The 22917-nt window shown below is 45.4% G+C and overlaps 1 protein-coding gene across 2 annotated transcripts in view; it reads right to left on the reverse strand.

Annotated features, from left to right (window-relative positions):
- Positions 1 to 1154: 1154 nt before the first annotated feature.
- SUFU (SUFU negative regulator of hedgehog signaling) overlaps positions 1155 to 22917 on the reverse strand; it is a 118089-nt gene continuing 96326 nt past the window's right edge. For both annotated transcript variants that reach the window (XM_074959462.1, XM_074959461.1), the window contains exons 11-12: positions 12717 to 12785; positions 1155 to 8908 (exon numbers count right to left, since the gene is read on the reverse strand). In XM_074959462.1, the coding sequence (XP_074815563.1) occupies positions 8819 to 8908; positions 12717 to 12785 (159 nt within the window). In that variant the 3' untranslated portion in view covers positions 1155 to 8818. The remainder of the gene's footprint in view (positions 8909 to 12716; positions 12786 to 22917) is intronic.

The following is a 22917-nucleotide window of genomic DNA, read 5'->3' on the forward strand; positions in this document are numbered from 1 at the left end:
CCCAGTTGATTGGCAGGGCTCTCCAACAGCAACAAAAACCCAGCCACACCTCCGGGCACATCCCCTCCTGCAGCGTGTCAGCCTGAACTCCAGCCAACCCGATCGGAGCAAGACGAGCTGCATGTCTTCAGTGCCACTGGCCCTGGAATCAAGTCAGCACCCTGTTCTCTCGCTCCCTCCTAGAATAGCCCAGCCCCATGTAAAGCTGAGCACTTTGCAGTGCTCAGTGGTACCTAGTACCCCAGTTCATGGACATTAACGAGTGGGGCATTTGAAACCGTGATCGGATTTAACCCAAAAATCCTAATACCATTCAGGATGAGCAGTGGAAACAAGGTAGTCAATTTCAGTTTTTGCCACGGTCAGTTTCACTTGCTGGTTTTTCTCCCAGTAGCAGGATGCTGCACTGTTTATAGGACAAAGGTTATTCCTGTCGAAATGAATGGTTTCCACGGTCAGACTTCAAAAGTAACCTCATGGAACCATTTCTGCTGACAACAGGATAACTTGTTTCCATTTAAATTAAGGATGATGTGACCCAACAGTATCCCTTCAAGAAGAGAGAAAGAATCTAGACCGAAAGTGGATTTCTTCTCCTCATCCATCTTTCTCCCTTCCTTTCTAGGCGGTCATTTCCCCTCCCCCAGCTCAGATATTCCACCCTCCCTCTCTCTGACCTTAAAATAATTTATTACTGAAGAGTGTAAAAAGATTACTGCAAAATCATTCTGCATTACTGGGAAATCATTGCAACATTAGCTCAGTGATATTTTTTTCATAAGTGTTCTATGTGCTCTCTCTCCTGTCCCACCCGATTTACTTGTTCTCTGCACGCATACCCGCAAATTCCCACTGAAGCCAAGGGGCTGACGTACCTGAGGACAGAAATTGGCCCTGAAGTACTTACGTTCTCTATTCCTTTCTAACTTATGGTCTGCCCTAACAGTTTAGAACAGAAGTTACCCCCATAGACAAGACCTGTAGTCTAGCTAATTCTAAGACTAAGGAGAGACTGGTTGATAATCAAGGATCTAAGTGCAGCTCTGATAATAAACATGAATCAATCCATCTCATTATCTTTCTTTTGTAACCACCCAGACAAAAGGACACAACCAATTATGCAAATATGTTTAATGCACTTAGAATACACGGGGGGGAAAATGTTTAGTGAGTCACAAAAATTTTACAAAAGTCATGTGCGGGTGGATTGCACCGGCACTCCAATAACAAAGTAAGAATTTACATTAGGAACTAATATAAAATATTTAAAAACCTCTGCTAGTTTAGCTTTCCATTTTTAATTTTTTTTTTTTTGGTTAAAAAAAAAAAGTCCAACTACAAAGTACTGACACAGACTGTAGGAACACAGGCTCCTTGCAGACCGATTCAGTAGTGTCCTTAGAATTCTAGTAAGAAAAATACACACACACGCACGCAAAAAAGAAACAGATGAACTACAAAAATGTTCACCTCAGCTGATGGCTGCAAAAAGCAACCACAGTGGTCAGGGTTCTGTCTGTTTTATGTAACCCACAGATAAATGCTCATTTTCTCCTAGGTTATCCAGCTCAACGGCCTCCCAACAGTTAGTGTCGTCAAAAACAACAGCAACAAAAGCTCTATCCCTTTACAAAAATATTTATAGGTAAGGAAAAGGACTTGGTACCCAACCTGGGCCCTATGGATATAAAAGAGTTTTGAAAAAGCAAGTAAATCCCTTCGGTGTGAATATGGCTAATCATTCCTTTAAACATCTCCTTCTCTGCTTCTGAGTACAGCTAAATCCAAGCCCACTGGGACTTTAAGGGAGGGCAGGAGCAGGATTTGAATGTATTTCGGCCAGTTAAGAATCCTGCATTTGGAATGGCAGGTTCCTAAGCACAGGAAACAGTCCAGTACCGTTGAGCTGCTTCAAGGAAAGGCAAAAGGACAAAATTAAAAGGGCACAATCCTCAGATTCTGTGATCAGTCGCTGCTTGAAGGACACAGTCGTTTAAACTCAATTCCCCTTTCTTCTGTCCCCAATGGGCTTTACATTCTCTAAGGCAGGTGGTATCTTGAAATTCTGTGCGTTATTGCAGAGGAAACTGGCGAAGGCATCTTGGGCCTAATCTGGACCTACTGGTATCAGGAGACTATTATACCGTGGAATATCCCCTGGATTCTAACCACTCCACTGTCAAGAAACAACCAACAGCTACAACTGTTTATGTAGGACCTAAATTCAGGGCAATGTTTCGCCCCCTCCACTGGCTCCGCAGCAGAAGAGTATTTACAGAGCTGTGCTTACAACACTGTAGCTGGGCCTTGGGGAAGGGAACAAAAACCATTTTGCTTTAACAGCCTCCCTAGCAGAGAATGGAGAAGTGCAGAAAAGGAAAAATTAGTGTTTGCAAAATAGAACAATCAGCGACAAAGGAAATTTTACTCCTGCTTTTAAGAGGGTGTTGAAAAAAAAAAAGAGAAAAAATATTTTTAAGTCATTTCAAAAATAAAAAAGCACTTGACAGTGTCCTTTTAACATTTACCACACAGTGAGTTCTATATTTGTGTAACACTGTTATCAGGGACCTAAAATTCCAACTGTGAATAATGAGGCACACAAGATTATTTAACACTTTTACCACCTCCCATTATCTCATGGAGGGAAGGAAATAGGCACCTTTATGGCAGACTTGAAATGACATTTCTAAGCTAATACGCCACTTTTTATGATTTTATGATCTGTGAGCAATTTTAGAAGAAATAGAATGGTACTAGAAATGAATAAGTGGTGACGTGTATTACACGACAAGTTAATTGCCTGAGAGATACAGGTCAGTATGGGGCTCAGTTTAAAACACACCGCCAGCCACAGGCTTATTCTTGGTTTGAAATTTTGGACTGGCACTGAACGAAAGCTTTACAAAAGAAGGGAAGAGCGGGCACACATCATTATGCTATGGAAGTGTCACAAAAACAAGCAGCTGCTACAGATCTCGCTGGAAATTGCCATCGTATCGGAGACCTAAATTAGGCTTAAAATGTTAGGACGTGATGACTCGGAACAAAAATGTTCCATCCGGATAGATTCCTGTTGAAACATTTGCTCCCCATTCATCCCCCACTTCCCTTGCTTTTATTAAGCAGGGAGAAGATCTTTGCTGCTTAACAATTAATCTGCTCCTGTCGTTTAATTGAAACCAGAAACAAGGTGCATTTTATATATAAATGAGGGTGATTAGCCATTGGAAAATCTACCAAGGGAACTAGTGGATTCTCCATCTAATGCCATCCGTCTAAAAGATGCTTTCGACAAATTCAGGTCATTGGGCTCAGTGCCTGGGTGAAGTTCTGTGGCCTGGGTTATAGGTGAAGTCAGAGTAGATTTATCTAATAGTCCGTACTGGTTTTAAAAGTCTATTAATCTATTTCCAGCCCCCTGAAGTTACAGCCCCCACCCCAGTTGTGAGAGCAATCCTTGCTAGTAGCTAGTTACAAGGCAACAAAATGGGGGTTATGACTTTGGATGTGAACGTGTGAGGCAGGAATAAACAGCAGGTGCAATAAACAGCAGGTGCAAGATGAGCTGTTAAGCAACAAAGATTCCTTTTCCACACAGGCCTTTCGTAGTAATAAAAAGGCCAGAGAAATGTAAGAGAAGACCTCACTTCTGCCCACCACCAGAGAACAATGCGAGCAGCAGCCATGTTTCTAAATGGAGTCTGAAAGAGTTTTCCTTGGGAGGAGCTGCTGACTAGCTTGATGTGGTAAATGCACAGCACATGAGTAATGATAACGAAGCTCATTCAATTAAAGAGCCTGCAGAGTCACACAAGGGGATCGAAAGAGAAGCAGCAGCAACTTCTGTAAACTGTTAATGATTAAAACAGAATAAGAAGCAGCCACGTCATAATTTCACCTTCCATTTCCTAACAAAACAGCCATTTGCAGGCAGTGTCAGGGAAAACAAATAGGACTATTTGCTCTGTATATTAAGTGACACTATTTAGATTTAAAAAACTCTTAATTTGCTTCTTGCTTTTTATGCCAAGTGGTTATGCCTTGCGTTGACAATCAACACAGACCGAGGGCCAGTCTCCATGCGAGCGGATCCGTATGCCTCGCTAATGTCATTAGGAATGAGCATTGGAATGAGGATTTGCTCACATGGATCCCTTTGCGGAATTGGGTCCTAAGTCAGATTCACTTTCGTTTTAGTTAATTTCACTTCCAGGTTTGATTGCAATAGCCCAATTTGCAACACTTGGGTCACTGACACTGCAGGTCAATGTTTTATCTAACAAATTCATTATTATGTTTAAATTCCATCCTCTAAGTATTTCTACTGGTCTCAAGTTTTGTAAACAAATGTTTATTTCCTCAAAGACAATCTTGTGCCCTGTGACCATTCAAGAGCTACAGATTATTTAAAATGTAGGGCTTTAGCATGCCATCTCAAATCATTCTTGGCAAATCTGTGTACAAGAAAACCAACCTACCACTGTCCTCAAAGCCATTACACATAGCAGATATTCTATGTCTAAGCCACAGAAAATATTACAATAGGTCACGCCAATTGCAACACTTAAGGGCTCTCTCCGGTCTGCTGAGAGCCTAGTTTCTTTAATACTGTAACTGTATTTTTTTTTTAAACCAAGTGTGTGAGGGGAAGTGTGTTTACAGCTCTTGGGATTTCCCTTGTTTGAAGGTGGCTGTCCCCATGCTACACTTTCAAGGCATCACAGGTCTGCCATAAAGGAAGTATTCCTATCTATCTGCATTGAGGCAGGGGGAAGAGAAACCTCTACACACTTATTTTAAAATGCAATTTACATCCAGATCACTGCTTCCAGCCAACACAAATTGCATGGCTTGGTTTTTGTATAATCCCTGTTCAAATCTCCACCAGCCTGAACAAATCTAAAAGCAGCCATTCTCAGCAAGACTGGCCTGGAAAACCACCTTGGAATTAACACTTATGTCTTTCCCTTTCCGAGCCATTTACTCATTTAAAAAAAATATATTCAAAAGTTCTCTTTTTTCCCATGTCACTCGTCCTCCCCCTGTTCAAGACAAAAACAACTAGAAAAATATCAAAACGCAAGATCTAGTTTAGCTGCCAATTGATTAGTCTTTGGCACGACTGCAAACTTCAACAGCACCCGGGGAAAAGTGTTATGGGTGATGAGGTCTCTAAATATTGATTAATGTGCAACTTTCTTGTTCTAAAAGAATGGAGACAGGAGTGCAACATTAGAGTCAAAAAGTTTCCTTTCAACAGTGAATCCCTTTCAGAGAGGGTGGCAGTAGGCCGTAGATTGCTATTTTAGCAGTGATTTGTTTATTTTATTTTTTTTAAATTTGCTAAACTAATTAGGAAGACCCGACTTCCTTCCCTTGGAACAAAATGTAATCTGGCAGCCAGCGAGGCTTTAAGAATAGGGTTTGTGAGAAAGTGTCTTACAAATAAAAGGTACCTGTCTTGCCAACTGGTCATAACTCAGATACTGATGACTATATAAAAAACATGACATATAAACAAAAAGACATGGATATAGCTGGGATTTCCAAAGCACTCAGGTCTACATTACAAAATCACGTCAACCTAATTTATTTCGGCATACAGCCACCGGAGCTATTAAATCGCTTGTGCGCGCACACTTCGCTCCTTGTGTTGGCAGCATGCATCCTCCCCAGGAGTGCTTGTATAGATTGTATTGTCAGTGTGGGGCATTGTGGGACGGCTCCTGAAAGCCAACAGCAGTTGACATAAGTGACACAGTGTCTACGCTGACATTGCGTTGACCTAATTACATTAACTGTGATTCTACCCCGCTTGGGGAGGTGACGTTACTAAATCGGTGTAGACAGGCACTTACATCGTCAGGAGCCAAACTGAAATGAAGACACTTCCACAGCTAGGTCGGCACAAGGCAGCTTACATCGACCTAACCGTGTAGCGTAGGCCAAGCCTCAAGTGTGGTCCCTTCACATCTCCCTCTGAAGTCAACGAACATCCAACCCACAGCATCGAAGAGGAGTGAATGCAGAATGGAAGAACAAATCTGAGAGAGGAGATTTGGAGAAAAATCCTGCGGAGAGAAGTTATTTTACCTACAGTCCGGCACTTGCTCATGTGTCTCATGGAAAGGTTTCAGAGAGTCTCAGTTTGAGTTAGGGCAGAGGGACAGAACTCAGAGATGGCCTCCCGGTCTCTGCCCCTTTGTGACTTCTGTGGGAACAGCAGAAATTGCTGACAGGGACAAATCACCCTAGGAATGTCCTGTTCTTTTAACTTCTCTTAATGAGACTTCGCAGCTGGAGACAAGGAAGAGGAGCCAGCACCATGGCAATCAGCCAGTTCTCCAAACACCACTGGCAAGTGTTTGCCATTTTACAGCGGTCCATGGGCTGCTGTTTGAAATCTGTGGATTTAGGGCAAAGTTTTCATTGCCCACTTTCCCCCTTTTCTGATTGGCATGATGCCACTATTCCCTCACAGTGAGGTGGGGAGAGGAGTCATTCTGTGCCTGGGTTGGTAGATTTGCATGCCAATTTTCAGTCTCTCTCTAGTCCACTGGTCCCTGGAAATGCATCTACAACTCCCACCAACGTTAAGGAACAGAACAGACCGGCACTGCGTACACATTTCATACTAAATGGGATGCTGAAAGCCAGCCGAAGATTCTCCTGGATAAATGCAGTCTGCCACTACACAAAAGTCACTCCGGCTGGTCCTGAGATTGGAAACTCTGCTCTTTAAAATTATGATTTCAAGTTGATCCTTTGAGTTCAGACAAAATTACAGACTCATTTACATCTAAATTGCTTTCATAGCTTCGTTAAAAGGAAGCTGTTAAGCAACGTAGGACCTGGATTTGGCTTCCCTTAAATAATAATAAAAATAATGGTACTCGTACCTCCCTCTGAGAATCTTGGTCCACTTCACAGATGCTAATGGACTAGGCATCCCAACCCCCCTGGGAATATTATCCCCATTTGCAGAGGAGGAAGTGAAGTGATTTGCCTACACTCACACAGGATATCCAGAGCAGAGTCAGACCTCTCAGCTCCTAGATACATGCCTCAACCACAGGACTATACATCCAACATCAACCAGCTCCAAAATATATTTTAAAAATCTTGACAAAAATCCCACTTTGTTGGGAAGAAATTAAGAAAACAAACAGCTTCTGTGAGGTTAGGGCCAGTTTTAGCCATTGCTGTTTGATCAAAGGCAGTCAGTTGTTAAAAGTTCTTGTCCCAGCCATGTTAAGACCACTGTATTGTGTACAACCAGAGATGAAGAAACGGCCATGTTAGCTTGTGAGTGGAAAAGGGTGGGGAGAGAAATTTGCACCCACATAATTAGAAGTGACAGAGTCACATTGGAATAGTCTTAGAAAGCACTGGAGAATCTGCTTTAGAGAACAATCCAGGATTGGCAGGGGAAGGACTCAAGCATGGGGTTGCCTGCAGCCCATCTGTAATGCACCCACCAATGGCCTGCTCTTCAGTACGAGGCTGCAACCTGCAGAGACAAAAGCTCTCAGCACGCATGCTTCATCTTGGTCTAAGGGAGGCCGCTGGGACCAAGAGGGAGTTGCATGTTGGAAGCAGAGCCTGAAGCTGAGACTCCAATACTACCCGTGGGACCCGGTTACAGCCTGCTCGTCCCCCAGTCCTCAAAGCAAGGTTCAAGGCCTTAGCACATGGCGACGGTCCCAAGTGCACCGAGAAAATGCTGCAGGTTGATGAACACGGAGTCTGGTAAGATGGAACTGTGCTAAGGACAACTGTGTTGTACGCGGGTCCCCAGCAGGGCTTGTTTCGTAGTGCAGGTAGGGCTTTCTTCCAGGACTCGGCTGGTGGCTACTCTCTGTTGATGGGGAGCGTGGATACGATCTCCCTATTAAACGATTTAGAGCAGCCCTCTGGTTCCTGGAGAGTGGCCCCTCTGAACGCACAGGTCCTTTCCCACTTCTAGGATTCTGTACAATAGCAAGGAAAAAGTACTTGACAGTATCTCTTGACAGATAAACATTCTGTAAACAGGAGATCTCCTCCTCTGCCCCGGTAGTCTCCCTTCCTCCTGCTTGTGCAAAAGCAGAGGTCACAACCTTCTCCGGGGCTCATGCATACATTCATACGCTAGGACAGGATGTGCAAGAAGAAAGTTGCCTCTGTTTGCAGCGATACCAGAGCTAATCAGACCGAGCTCAACGCTCAGACCTTTCCTAATTCGAGTGGCAGGGAGGGGGTTTTGTTTTGTTTTTTTGACTAAACTTGAGAGTTCATCTTTAAATGAAGCCTACGAGCTTCTGGCCTCGTTAACACCATTCCATTTCTGAAAAGACAAAACAGCCCCTGGAGGAAAAGTTCTGCAGTCGGTAAACGTCTGGCTAACAAAAAGGATTCCAGAGTCACGGAGAGAACATTTAATCCATGTGCTTGCACCTGGCAGAGTGCATATGTAAATATAGGCGTACAAGGTATCGACACCCTGGGTGAAGACTGCAGGGATATTTGTAGCCAGCTAGAACAGGGAAAGAATTCTTATCACTACTTTTCATAGTTAAATATTTCTCACTTGCACTCAAACATATGCAGGCTGTTCCCAGAGAGTTCAGCCCAGGAAAGGATGGGGAAGAAAGGGCTCAGCACTGTCCCGTTCTGTCTGGGTTGGTGTTGTGTAACTCCTCTTCTGTTTGCAGTGGTTGTGCAGCAATCTCCTTTATTTGAAGGCACAGTTCTTACTGCATTAGTTATCCGGTGAGTCACTAAGCAACGTACAGTCTCTTGGCTCTCCCCGATGTCAGGGGGGTGTAATTCAGCTCTAATGCAGAGGGTTGTCGAACACAGCGTCTGGTAAGATGGAGACTTTCAGTTTCTTTTCAGGCCAGCTGTACTCTTTTGGAAGTTTAAACTACGAGGCAATAAAGGGAGTCAGTTAATGTATTTCCCTGCAGCCTAACCCACATTAACCCAAAGCTATTCTGAAAGCAGGCAGCCCTCCATTTAAGAGCTAAGGTTTTTTTTTTTTTTTTTATTTTAAAGCAAAGGGCCACTAAGAAAACGCTCCCCCCTCCCCCATCAGTATATTTTGGACAGCAGTGGACATTAGATAATGCAATTTGTGTCTCTGCTGCCAAAGTAAAGTTACGAGATTCCAGCCCAAGTGTTGTTCATTTCATTCGGTGAATTCTGCCAGGGTTACTGTTCCCACCACCATTTTCCCTCCCCTCCCACATCTCAGTGAAAGTCTGCAACTTTCTCCCTTTCCCCTTCACTGTTTTTTCTCAAACTGCCCCCAGGCCCCACAAGCCCCCTTTGTTTGCTTTAAAGCAAGAATCAGACAGCGGCTTTAAGATTCTCTGCGTCATGTGATATACGTGAGGCTGTATGGTTCTGTATGTAGCAGGCAGAAAGTGGCACAATGATTCACATGGGCAGCAGCTAGTCATGCTGTCCTGGTGGAGGAGAGCCAGTGTTTCTGAATACCGTCCTTGGGACACGTATTTTATGGCCAAAAAAACCCCTCTGGAACAAACCCTTTAACTTTGCAGTGCATGTACCATGGCTTATGTCCACACACACAGCTGCCCTGACTATTAAGTAAATGTTGGTTGCAATACCCAGCATAGGAACTTGAGCTCAAGTCGGATTTTACACACCACTGCTTCTAATGGCTACTTCTTCATGTGGAGGGGAAGACACAAATATTACAACTGCTCTGGTTCATCCAGTCCTAGCTCCACCCCACAACACAGACCCTCCTGTTGGAAAGTAACCCCAAAACCTCCTGCTCCCAGAACCAGCGTTGGGCACTCTTGGACAGCTGTCTGAAGAGTCCTTACAATGCACTGGTCTGACCACGGCTTTAACATGCACGTGCCAGAATTGCTCTGTCAAAAACAGTTTTGCTGTGGGATGCACTGAACTGTTGCAAGGAGAAACAAGATGATTGGCCATCTCAGAGAGTCAGTGTTCCTGCATCAGTTTGTTTGAGCAGGAAGCAAATGGAAGGGTGTCTGCACTAAGGGTAAGCCCAGGCAGAGCAGCTGTAAAGCCATGCTGTGGGGAAGCGGGGTTTCGAGCGATCGTGGAGTTACAGGATAAGTGTCTCAGAGGAGGAAAAAGATCCCAATTCCATTTCATTTTTGCTTCCCGCTGCTGATTTCGCAGAGGACAGTCCGAGTGGAAAAAGAATGTCAAGAACAGAAAGTTGGGGGGGGGGGGGGAAGGAGGAGAGATGCCTCATGTTTTAGGGCTTCTCCAGACTACACATTTGCCCCATTCATAAACATGCAATGAACTAATCTTGAAGGCCGTTTCAGGGAATAGAACTGTCCCAGTCACTCCCAGCCTGTGCAGACAAAGCACGGGAAACTTCTGGAAAATGAATTGCTTTGTTTTTAAAATTTTGCTGCATCCACAGCCTAGCACCAGCTGACAGAAGGATTTTCCCTGATATTTGAACAGGGGCCTCTGCCTGGGGTCCCGCCTTGACTAGGGAGGATTGTCTAAACCAGAGATGTTAAATTCAAAACTAGTGTAATGGGTTCCTTTCCCATGCAAGTCCTTGGGCCACATTCAGTGGTGACACATGTGCCCATGTAAACTATGGCTATGTCTACACTGCAGCCAGGGGTGTGAACGGCAGCTCACCCAGACTTACCCACAGTAGCTGTACTCCAGCTAGCTCGCTAAAACTAGAAGCAAGGACGCCGTGGAGTGGGCTTCAGCAATTCAGCAATTGCTTGTCTATGAAAACACGAGCTGCCATTCACCCCCCCACCACAGCGTAGACTTGCCTATGTTTGGTACAAGTGTGTTGGAGAGTGGGCATAAGTAGTAAAGGACCCCCAAATTTACCTTTCACCGTTCCAGTAATTGCATTTTTGGGGCTACATCTGCCCCCTCAGTTCCTAAGCTGACATTCAATTTTACTCCTCTAGTGAATAAAAACTGGTGCAAGTTACACTAGTTTTCCAACCGTTTTATAAACCTCTGTATAACCTGCACCCTTGTTTTCGGTCACTATCTGATTTAGCCTACAGGCCCCCCTTCCATCTCTAGTGTCTCATGCACATAACAGATAACCATTCTAACATTAATGAAGAGACACAAAGACAGAATGAGTTTTTGAGTTTTTGAGGTGTTCAGCCAGACCTGTGTGGTGTTGCAGTTGGTATTCATTTCACCTTCCACTGCTGGCTCATTACACCATGAAGGAGGGGTTCTTTTCCTAGAACCCAAAATTGAATTTTTATTCTACTTAGCTGGATACCAGCAACCACCAAAGGAGACTCTGGGGAATGTATAAAGTTGACCCAAAACTCTTTACAAACTAGGATCCTGTAACTTATGAAGTCCTGCAGGATTTTGGGTGATGAAAGATCATAACCATCTAAAGTATCCCCCACCCCTTTTCTTTTAAACTGGAAAGGTTCCAAAATGGTCACGTCAGAGAAGAATATGTCAGAAAACATTTTGAAATGATAATGTCAAAGCAAGGTGGAAACCAGTCTCTTATCCTTTGTCTGGCACTACAGAATCACCCTACGTACAGCATTTGCTTCCCAATAAAGCTAAGGAACATTAGCCCTGGAAAAAGGGACTCCAAAACGAGCACTTCTGTGCTAGCCAGTCACTGGCACAAATGATCTTTGGCTTAGGTTTAAATGGGTAAGAGCTGGCCTGATATTCACAACATTGCTAGCAAGGTGCTTGATCCACTGCTGCGCTCATTCACAGGGCATATACAACCCTGGCATTACATCAGCTCAGGGTTGAACAATTAGAGCACTGAGGTTTTCCTGGGAGGTGAAGCAGGGAGGGACAGAGGGACAGGAGGGCTACTTTACAAGCCTAGGAAAGTTTCTTTAGAATCTGCAGGGAGCTATAAAAATGGGATTAAAAATATTACATGTCATTGCTGCCACTGCTCTTTGAAGTGAGGCAGGATATTTATGTGGAGTGCAGGGGAGAGCTGGTGTTAAATGCTCCTGGCGACTGGGTCACACGATGGGGAAAGTCCGTCACCGTGATGCGTCCCCTGCTGCTGTGGCTCAGCACTGCCAGGCTGGCCCTGTGTGTCTGTGTGCCACACATGAGCTTAACAGAGGTTGGGAGGAAAGGGAACTAACTTGGGTATTAAATGGCCCCTCCCTCCCCACCAAAAGAGGTTCTGAAGTAAAGTGGCAGCAAATTTGCTGGGTGTTCCGCATTGCTCTGCAGGTCCCAGCACGAAGTGTGGCTAGCACCGTGGCTGCACGGAGAACGTACAAAGGGGTCATTCAGCCATGCTGCTGCGGGGGGCACAAGCTGCACCCCAGTGCACTGGCGAGGGCTGCTGCACAGCTCTGCTCCACTGGGGCTTTGGCTGGGGGATGGCAGCACTCAAATTGCTTTCGGGACCCCCGCCAGTGGAGGCTGCCTGGGGAAGCGTGCTGAATCAGTGCATTTCGCAGCAGCACTAACCATGGCCTCTTCGCTAGCCAACACCCCCCACTTTTGGGGCTGTGTTGGATGAGCTGCAGCTCCCCGACTGCCTCTGCAGTCCCTTCGCTTCCAGGTGGCCTGGTTTATGCCAGCAGGCTCAAAGGGTGGCTGAGCCCTGAAGCTGTGGGAAGGGCTGGAAGCTGCCAAACTCAAAAACTAACAACACAAGCAAACTGTGCTGCTTTTCTCTCGGCCAGTAGATGCCAGATATGGGAGCAACGCAGCCTTACTTCCTCTGGAGAAGTCAGATCTTCTAAGTCTTCCAGCATTCTTTCTACGAACTCTTCAGTCAACAGGATCTGCAAGGGGGAGACACTAGTTTACTCTTTTACACTCCATGCTTTATGTAATTGCCAAGCAACAGACTCCTTTCTTCTGCACAGAGGGGAGACTGCACATACTTTTCTTTGGCGACACAAAGGTTTGAGGCCTCTAGCTCCTGGCTTTACTCCCCCCCGCAACCCCAACCACTGCAAAAAATGCTAAGATTACAAGGCAATCTTTTGCTACCATCAATTATCTTCCTACGTCTAAAATTAGAGGCTCAGCTTCAGAGAGGAAGGGGGGAGGGAGGCAGGGGAGAGCAAAAAGGGGCCAAGCGAACAATTGCAAAGGAAAGCAGTGGGAAACAGAGACACTTTCATCTGGCACATTGAAGTTAAGTCTCTAGTATAATTGGGCTACAGCTGGTGCAAGGGGACAGGGCGGGACAGCCTGGAACCTGCACAGAGTCTGCATTTTGGGCACCTCGAGGTCTCTGATCTGGAGACCTGGCTTGTTAAATGGTGTATGATTTAGAAAAACCACAGATTCAGCAGGGGAGGCATTCAGAGAGGTGCCCAAGCCAGAAGCAGGAGGTTCTGGGATATGCAGCATGGCTCTCAGACTCGGCTCCGAAAACCAGTCACTGGTCCTTCCCAAATGTGCAACTCCCCCCACTCCCAGTCAGAATGATTCCCCCTCCCCCCAGCCTTGCTAGTCGGTGGGAGAATTTAGGGGTGGGATATAAGGGGGAAGGCTCAGGCTTTTTCCAGGGTAGGACTAGCAAACGTGAAGTTCTTTGGACAATAACTTCTGACTATACCCCCCTCAAAAAAAAAAAAGAGGGCCAGACCCCCAGCAGGTATAAGTCAACATAGCTCCACTGAAGTCAGATATGCCCACTGACATCAGCTGTATTAAGGGCAGAACCAGTCCTTCGCAGGATCCTCCCTCGCCCTTCTCTTAAAAAGACACATGCCATATCAGAAGGTGCCTGCACACACAGCTTCTCGTCAGCGTAGTTTTTAGAGGGCCAGAGATAAATGCAAGCCCTGCTGAGGAGGGGTGGCATGCTGGAGACAAGCAGAGGAAGAGTCAAGGACAAGGAAACCACCACCACACATGGGTCCGGTGAGGGGCGCTGGGCGTGGTGTTGCAGGGTTTGGGTAGACAGCAGGCTATTAACTTGGCAAATTGCAGCTCACAGCTCTGTTCTTTCTCTGCTTCTCCTTGTGTTCCTTTTTTCTCCCTTCACTCCACCCTTTCCTTTTACAGTCCGTCCCCAGCACCTCTCCATCATACAGTGGCTGGCATTCCCGCTTCTTTGCTCTGCCTGCATTGCATTCTCCCTCCTCCTCACTCATCCTCTCCAAATCCACTCATGGGTCCCCCACTTCCTCCCCTCTGGCCCCTCAGCTCTGCATTCCCATTCTGAGAGCTCAGGCAACTCTCCCCAGCTCCCAGTGCTGAAAGGGAGCGAGGCCAACCCCCAGTTCCACCCCTTTTCTGCTCCCCTCCAGCTCCAAACTGGAGCTTATCTGAGTGCTGCTTGTTGACAGCCTCCCTTGCAGCACAGAGCTCGCTGTGGGAAGCACAGAACGGCACTGATGCTGCGGATTCCCTAGTAAGTTCTGATCTATTCACTAGGAACCCATGGCCCACAATCTGAGAACCCCTGAATCGGCTAGATGGACAGAAAAGGCACTGGCCACTCCAGCTACTATCATACATGGCAGTGGCACTGTACACAAAGGAAGACCCTGTCTCTGCCCCCAAAGAGCTTTCAGTCTAACTTAGAGTTTAGACTCAGCACCCAGTTTGTGGTGTGGCATGGAGCCACCCCTGAAACCCAGCAGGAACTGCCAGTGGAGACAGCGGCATCACATCACAGACCCACACGCTCCATGAGGCTTTTTGGCTCCAATCAGATGATTCCGGGTTTATTATCGTGTAGGTTGAGCCTTAGACTGTCATCTCTTTGGCTGCACACTAAATCCAAACATCTATGAGCACTACAGCAGGGCTGGTTTATACTACAGTGGGCAAGTTCTTTGGCGGAGATGGTAGCCCTGGTGCACGTTGAACTGGAAATACCTGTTGGTCAATGAAAGGTTTGAAGCACCTAAAGGGTTGCTTACTCACAAATACAACCAAAGCCATCCATGCTCAGAAACAGAACAGTCACCTGCATGGGTAACTCAGAAGATGGTGCAGCTGGCAAGGGTTGTCTAGGGCAGGCTCTGGGACTCTGTATGTAGCAGATCAGCTTCTGTGGGGGTGTAGCCTGGCAGTGAGTGACAGGGCAGTGCGTGGAGAGTGGAGGACAGAGGATATGGAAGACGTAGCAAACTACACAGCAGCAAATAAGAGGAAGGAACCAGCACCCAAAGCAATCAGATGAGTGGGCAAGGAGGAAATACATATTCAGCAGTAACATAGATGAGCAAAAACAAGCCAAGGGGGGGAAGGACTATAGGGTGGTGGGGATGGCAAGAATGATAAAGATCAGATGTGGCAATATGAATAAAATCCATGGTTAATAGGGAAGGAGCCCAGGGAACATATCTAGGGTGTCAGAGGAGAGAGGGGAAGGAGAAATACATGCACAAATGAACCAATCTCATTGCAGGCCAGAGAAGAACAAGGCAGGGAATGAAAAATTTCAATGGGGGTGAGCAGGGAAGGATGTGTACAGAATAAAGGGCAGAAGGTGCAGCCCCTAGGGTAAACCACCACGGTTTGGATCCTGGAACAAACGTATGTGGAGTATCTAGACTAGCATTTGCAATTGTGTTTGTTAACTTCAGTTAGCCAGCAATCAACTAACTCCAGCTGAAACAAGAGCACAAAGCCTCTTAGCCAGCACAGTTCTGGTCTTGGGTGAACAGGGCCTCCTTTCCTCTGAAAGGAGCTTTGGAAGCCAGGAGCAGCCAAATATATAGTGTGTACTTGTGTCTCAGGAATGCCTGTAAGCCATCTTTTAAAAAATGGTTTGCTAGACCAGGCAGCTGGGGAAAATCTTCACCATCATAGTCTCTGGAGGGTGCTGGGGACAGGTACCATTACCATAGCATCTGGGCATGTCTAACTGCTGAAAAGATTTAGAGGCTAAAAACATAGCTACACTGGACACATGCTGAAACCAGGTTCCTCCCAGTAGAATTAGCCCAACCAAAATTTAATAAAGGCATCAAAGCAGGAATGCACAGACCACGCAGATCCTATCCTTGTGATCAGCAAGTAGATCTTCATACAGAAGAGAGCTCCTTTTATTCTGGTACTTACAAAGAGCCTGAAAATAAATAAAAATCAATACCAACTGCCCTTACACACACACACTCTCTCTCACACACCCCCCCCCAGGTTTTTAGTCCTCTTTGCATGCCCGGGCCTGCAGAGTACACCACCACATTAACACACACACACACATTAGATGTGCATGGTATTAAAGGTGACATTCCAGCAAATAAACAGGACAGACCATCGTAGCTCTAGGCATCTAATTTAATTTCCTTTGGGATGTAAACCTTAGAAGCTCACACTGAACAAATAGGCCCTGTTCTTTGTGTATTCAGACCTGAACCCAGAGTCTTCCTTTGAGAACGTTACCAGATCTTATCAACAGGATACTGCAGGGAGATCATAAACGATGGAGCAGCTTATTCGCTCTCTGAAGAACAACACAGACTCTCTGTTGTGATGCAGCTATGGGAAAGTCTGTGCAATCTGGAGGCCAAATTAAATGGTTTTCTGCATATTCAAAGCTGGATGTGCCTCTCCTCAGAGCAGACCTTTCCTACTGTGAAATCTTTTGGCCACGACTGGCAAAGAAAACAAGTTAGTGTTCCCTCTGATGTCAGAGAAGCCCCATAGATACATAACATAGTATTTTCATAGTTCAGCAACTGCACACAAACATTCCACCCTACGGACCGGCTGCCACCAGCTTCACACCCTGGAGTGTCATTCTGCCTTTGTAATGGCTATTTGCAATATTCACAAGCAACAGCTGAAGAGTCCAGCCAGTGTTTCCAAAACATTTCCTTCAACACCACACAAGCATGGACATGCCAGGAGCTTTCTGGGTCAGATCCTGAGTTCCCGCTCACAGCTATGAGGATCAGGCTCCAATTTATACATGTGCTGTGGCTCTGCAAATCCCTTGCTACATTGTCACACATATTGCTTGCAAAAACATAGAAGAGAAAGTCCACAATTTTATCAATAAACTAGGGGTGTCAAAAGTGCAACTGAAGGTCCAAAGTTTGGCAACCCCTACTGAAACTTGTGTGTGGCCAGTCATGTTAAAAATGCTATGTTATGTAATGATTAAAATCTCTGTGGTTATGTAATACACTGGCTTTGTGTGCGATGTCTCCCTCTAGAGGTTAGCCTCAGCAATGATAACACTCTGCGGCTTACTAAACTAATGGAATTACTCCCATAGCTCAGGTGTGTGTGTGTGAGGGGGGTTGTACTTTTTATACTGAATGTCCAAGGTTCGATCCCCATGGATGACTGAGGCACCTGCAGCCTGATTTTTTGTACTTAGCCAGCAATGGTAGGGCATGAACTGTATATCGCGTGTGTCACTTAGTGCCCAAGATCAAGATTCAGTCTATTAACCACATCTGACAAGTTGTAGATCAACCTGCATACTACGATGACTGGCACCCAAAAAACATTTAAGACAAAATCATAGCCATAGATTAAAGTCTACAGGTGCAACTGCATGACTAATGCACAATCTCTCACTTCTGGGGTTCAAATCCATTGCAAGGGCTTGAAATTCTTAACTTGAAACAGGTTGGCTCTGACCCCAGGCTACAGTAGTACATTTCACACAGCTGTTTATAGTCTGCCACAGTTGGTAAATCTCTGATCAGGAAAGAGCCCCCCAAATTCAGCTGGCAAGCAGACCACAGCACCTTTCATCTTCAGAATGCCTGGCTTGTAAAATGTTGTAATATACCCCAAAGTAAGTTATATAACAAGCCCCTAAGAAATCCTCCATCCATAAAGCTGCTGCTTCTAGACTGGATGAGCCAGCAGCTCCAAAGTTTGTGGCCTACTTCCTTTCATCAACAACATGGCTAATTTCCTGCAACTCTTGGGAGCAGACAGCACTGAAAGTGTTCCTGCTGAATTCCTGCCATTAATACTGTACAGCAGAAGAAGAAATTCCTTTAATTCAAAATGCAACTAATCAAACTCCTTGTAAATAGTGCTGTGTGCCATGAGCAGACGCCCCCTGTTCTCTCATCTCCCCTCCCCCTTTCATTGTGCTGTCTCTCATTTAGATTGCAAGCAGTTCAGGACAGAAGCCTTGTCTACTTATTTTCTGTAATGCAACAGCACTATATGAAAAAGGACATGAGTTCTAAACAGACACCCTGCTGTATGATTTCATGATAGTTTCCATCAGAGTGTCACACACATAAGTACTGTGAACAAACAAGGGGGTTTTCTCTGGGGGGTGGAATCCCATTGCTATACTCCAAGGAAACTAATGGACCTTCCCTGTAAAGGAAAAGATATTTACACGTGTCGCAGGCACCATACTGCTGCATTCACGGATCTTACAATTCTGCTGGAAGAAGTACATGAGGATTTGAAATGCTATCTACCAGGAGGGTCTTTATGTGCACTAAGGAGCTGCCAGGACTCCCCAACTCTGTTTCATCAGCTTTAAAACTCCACCTGGACTTGCCCTGGGGAAGGGTACTCTTTGGAGCCTGTCAACATTGTTCTATTGATCTTCTGGATAGAATCACTGCTGTGTGACTATGTACAGCTTGGCTCAGTGATGACAAGGGTCTGAAGGGAGACAAGATAACAGTCCATGCATTTTCAGGGGGCAAGTGTTAAGGAGGGAAAGGACTTCTCTAGGGTGCTACCAGTGGCTGGGAGAAAAGCTAGGGAGCAAAGAGCTGAAATTAATGGATAATTTAGACTGATTAGCAGCAAAAGCTTCCTGACAGTAAGGTGCATTAGGCTGAGGGATGGTCAATTTCTCTAGGAAGAGGTAGAAACATTTGACTCATCCAAAATGAGACTGGATGAAGCACTAGAAAACATACCGCAGGAACAATCCTCCATTGGCCTCTGGGGGAGGATCTAGATGACCCAATAGATCCTTCTATCTTTAATGTATGATCTTAATAGGGTCTCATTATACAATGGGAGGTGATAATACAATGTGCTTCATGGTTTGCTTGTACAATTTTATCACGTCTATAGTACTAGCATGATGGACGCCCGAGACACAGTACTATACATATGTTATATGACAGATACAGCTGGTAGCTGTGCCTAGAGTTAAGGTTTCCTAACACTTATAAAAGGTCCTGTTTTCACCTGTTTATAACTTTGCCACTCTAACCATTCAGACTGAAATTTCCCATGTTGGTATCTGTGCCTCACTGGAAAGGTTCTAGCAAGAATGATGCAGTCATTTCAGAGAACAAGTTTAGGAAAAATACTTTTTGACAATGTTAAAAAATTCTTACCCTCGTTATGTTGAGAAGCCCTAGTGACTCCATGCTTTGGAGGAAGGACTAGAAATTTAGCAGGTGGTCCCGCTGGGGTCAAGGATGTGCCTTCGCTGACCCCATGAAGATCTACCCAAATTTGGTGGAGTTATAAGCCTCTGAAAATTGCCATTTGTATGTTTCAAAGAAGCTTATTAGACACTAGTAACAAAATTCTCTGAAGATTCCATCTTCATTGAGCATGCTCCAGCCCACAGAGCATGGATACAGCCAAGGATACAGAGGCTGAGCAGTACTTTTCTTGCAATTATACCTCCCTGCTGCAGGGGCCATGGTGGCACCAGAGTTGCCCACACAATATTAATTCGGACCTCTTTTGTGTACACATTATGATACAGTCTTCAATTACAGTGGAACCTCAGAGTTATGAGCTTACCGGTCAACCATAAACTTTATTTGGAACCAGAAATATGCAATCAGGCAGGAGCGCGCACACACATGTGCGTCTGCGCGCGCACACACATACACGCAAATACAGTACAGTACTGTGTTTAATGTAAACTAACAACAAAATAAGGGGAAAGTCTAAAGAAAGATGTGACAAGGAAAGGAAACTGTTTCTGTGCTTGTTCCATTTAAATTAAGAAGATTAAAAGCAGCATTTTTCTTCTGCGCAGTAAAGTTTCAAAGCTGTATTAAATAAACGCTGCATTCACTACACAGCCCTACTTCATTCCCAGAGCCTGGTCCACACGTTGCAGTGAGTGAGACGGGTCCAGTGGAGAAAACCGGATCATGTAATTAGAGATTGTCTCATAATTCACATGCATAAGGGAGTCAAAGTACGGTTGTATAGGCAGTCTTACTTCAGGCATTTCCTAACTTCGGAGTGCTTGACTGTGCAACCTAATGGACATTTTTACCATAGTGTTTTTCTTAAATGTACTACACAGATTGGCTTGTATGTTTAACAGATACTGCAGCAAACGCTGATGGGTAACATTTACATTGTGCATGATCAAAGGCTCCCTTCCTAGAACAATGACTGCCCAGAGCAGCAGGGGCAGAAATCATCACCATCACTCACCATCTCTCTAGAGAGAGTAAGTGCTCCAAATAAGCAAGATAGGGGTCAGGAGCAGCGTGCCTTGTGTTAGGCAGGTAGGGAGTGCCACATTAAAGGTGAAATGTTTTGCATAAGCAAGTCCTGACTCCCAGTGTTTGAGAGCTAAGGATAGTAATTCCCAACGGCTGATGCAGGCATGTTGACAAGCTTTGACACAAGCTACCCTAGGATAACATTAATATATATTAAAGGTTCGGGCAAACTTTATTGGGACAGATTAATTTCAACAGCAAATTTCCACACATACTCTCTAAACGTATTCAAGTAAAGGGGGGGGAGCATACGTCACTGTCACTCACCTTGAGCAGGTTTAAAGATAGACAAGCGAGATTTTCAATGAGAGGTTCAGCACATCCAGACGATTTGTCCCAAGAACCGTTAATACATATTAATACCATCCCAAATTAATTGTGCTGAAGCTGTTGGGAATACCAGCCTTAACTCTCTAACCCTGAGAGTCAGGATGGGCACCTCTTCCTTACCTTTTTTTTGCTCTGACTCTCCCCATAAGGGGAAGAGAGGTTTTGCTCAGCATTATGGTCAGGCTGCTGTTGCTGTTGCCTTGGGGCAGCCAGTGTTCTGGGGAAGGGCCAGAAAGCCTTGTGCAAGTCCTTGGTCATGTGCAATGTTAGCTAACACACAGGCAAAATGTATAGCGTTAACAAGTAGGACTTCAGGAATACGTCTGTACCTTTATGAATCAAAGTAATTTTTGTATTCAATAATACGAGAGAGTGGAAAAAGCTAAGAAATAACCCAGCCTGACATGATAGACCTTTACTACAATTTAGCTTTTATAAAAAATTAAAAGTTACTTGCAGGAAAAATAAGCCCAGTACTTGGGAAAGGTTCCATTTTGATGGATTCGGGAGAATGAAATAACCTAATCATCCCCAGAGCGTGGACAGCAGCAGGGCAAGCTTCCCCATGTACTCCTCCACTAATATGCCTTAAACCTGAGCTGGAAGGACTACTTATAGGAATGGGGTGTTCTGTCTCCATGGTCTATAGTCAGTCCTTGATCAGTCTGCCGAGACTGCCCAAAATGATACCGAATAGCTTGTGGTGGTGTTTTGGTGGTATGAACACCTGTCTACTAGGACTCATACCCAGGGCTTCTCAGACCCTCATAAATTGTTCCTTCCCCAAGGCATGGAAAAAGTCTACATCAGGAGAGGCTTGCCATTTCCCTTCCTCTATGTAACCCCCCGGTCTATACTCCTTCACAACAAGCAGTCACACCACAGTGATCTGCTTTCAGCCACGGACCGACTCCCTCTGGAGCCCATCAATGCCTTTGTGTGGCTGAGGTCTTGGCAGAGTGAGGCGAGGATTCCTCTCCAGGCTTTACTTTGATAGTACCAGTGCTCTCAGGCCCTGCGACTCCAAAAGCTAAGAGGAGAAACCAGACCTGAGAATTGCCACGATGTCTCTTGTGTACCACAGCTTCTCTCACCCCTCAGGCTGAAGCCAATGGACTTGTCTTTAGGACCTCACATCTTCACTCCCAATCCCTCAGCTGCTGCTCATTCAAAAAGTGATCCCCTCTTCCTTACATTAAGTCAAGAGTCTCAGGCACCCCACCAGCTCTACACAATGTTGGCATGCCTGTCAGCGTTCCCTGCTGGGCCCTGCCTATCTGCAGTCTGACCTCCTTACCTCTGCTGGCACTAACCTAAGGGACAGGGCAGTGGCCAGCAGCAAGGGGAGCAGGTCAAAGCAGAAGTGAAGATCAAAGAAGTTCCCCACTGTAGGAAGCAAGGTGGGGACTTGCTCCTGCAAGGAGCCCCACCCTACCTCCCACAAACCAGAAACCTTCCTTCCTTCCCAGCAACCCCATGTGACCCCAGTAAATCTTCAGATCCAGTAACAGACCTTTGGGAATTAGCTCGTTCCATAAGGGTTAAGATTAGTTATATGCTTGAATGATGGCATAATTATTGCCGTTCTCCACCCTTTAGAGGCTGAAAGTCATTCGTACATTCTACACATGAATACATTTCAGGACATGGTGTAAACTCAAACAAATACTGTTATGTTTGGAGTTAACACAGTCACAAGATCTTGTGTCATGTGTTGGTGAGCACAAGCACCAAACAGTGAATGACCCACCCCTTAAACCGAACATTCCCTGTTAATCATTGTAAGAGTGCTGCCCTACCCAATCAGCTCCTTTAGGAGTTACAGATTTGCATGTTTGGTTTTCTGCAGATTTGTGAACATATACACTGTGATGCCTCGAATACTAGCCATAGCCAGCCTAATTATGATACTGGAACAGTAGGATCCTAAATAGTGTTCAACCAGAAGTGCACCTTGAGGGACAGTGTACAATAAACAGAGAGAGTGAGCGCACCAGGCGTCTAATTCTTTAGAAATGGAGCTTTCCTCCCAAAGCTATTTTATTTTTGCTTGGCCATAAACAAGACTAGGAAATGGCTATGACATCCCACCACTGGTGGTCTTAAGATAACCAGTGTTGACCCTTGTTAATATGTGGATGGGGAAACTCCAAGGGAAATCCAGGGTGCTGGTGCAGGAAGTTGTGTGGGG

This window comes from Natator depressus, chromosome 7 (assembly GCF_965152275.1).
Source record: "Natator depressus isolate rNatDep1 chromosome 7, rNatDep2.hap1, whole genome shotgun sequence".
Classification (NCBI taxonomy): Eukaryota; Metazoa; Chordata; order Testudines; family Cheloniidae; genus Natator; species Natator depressus.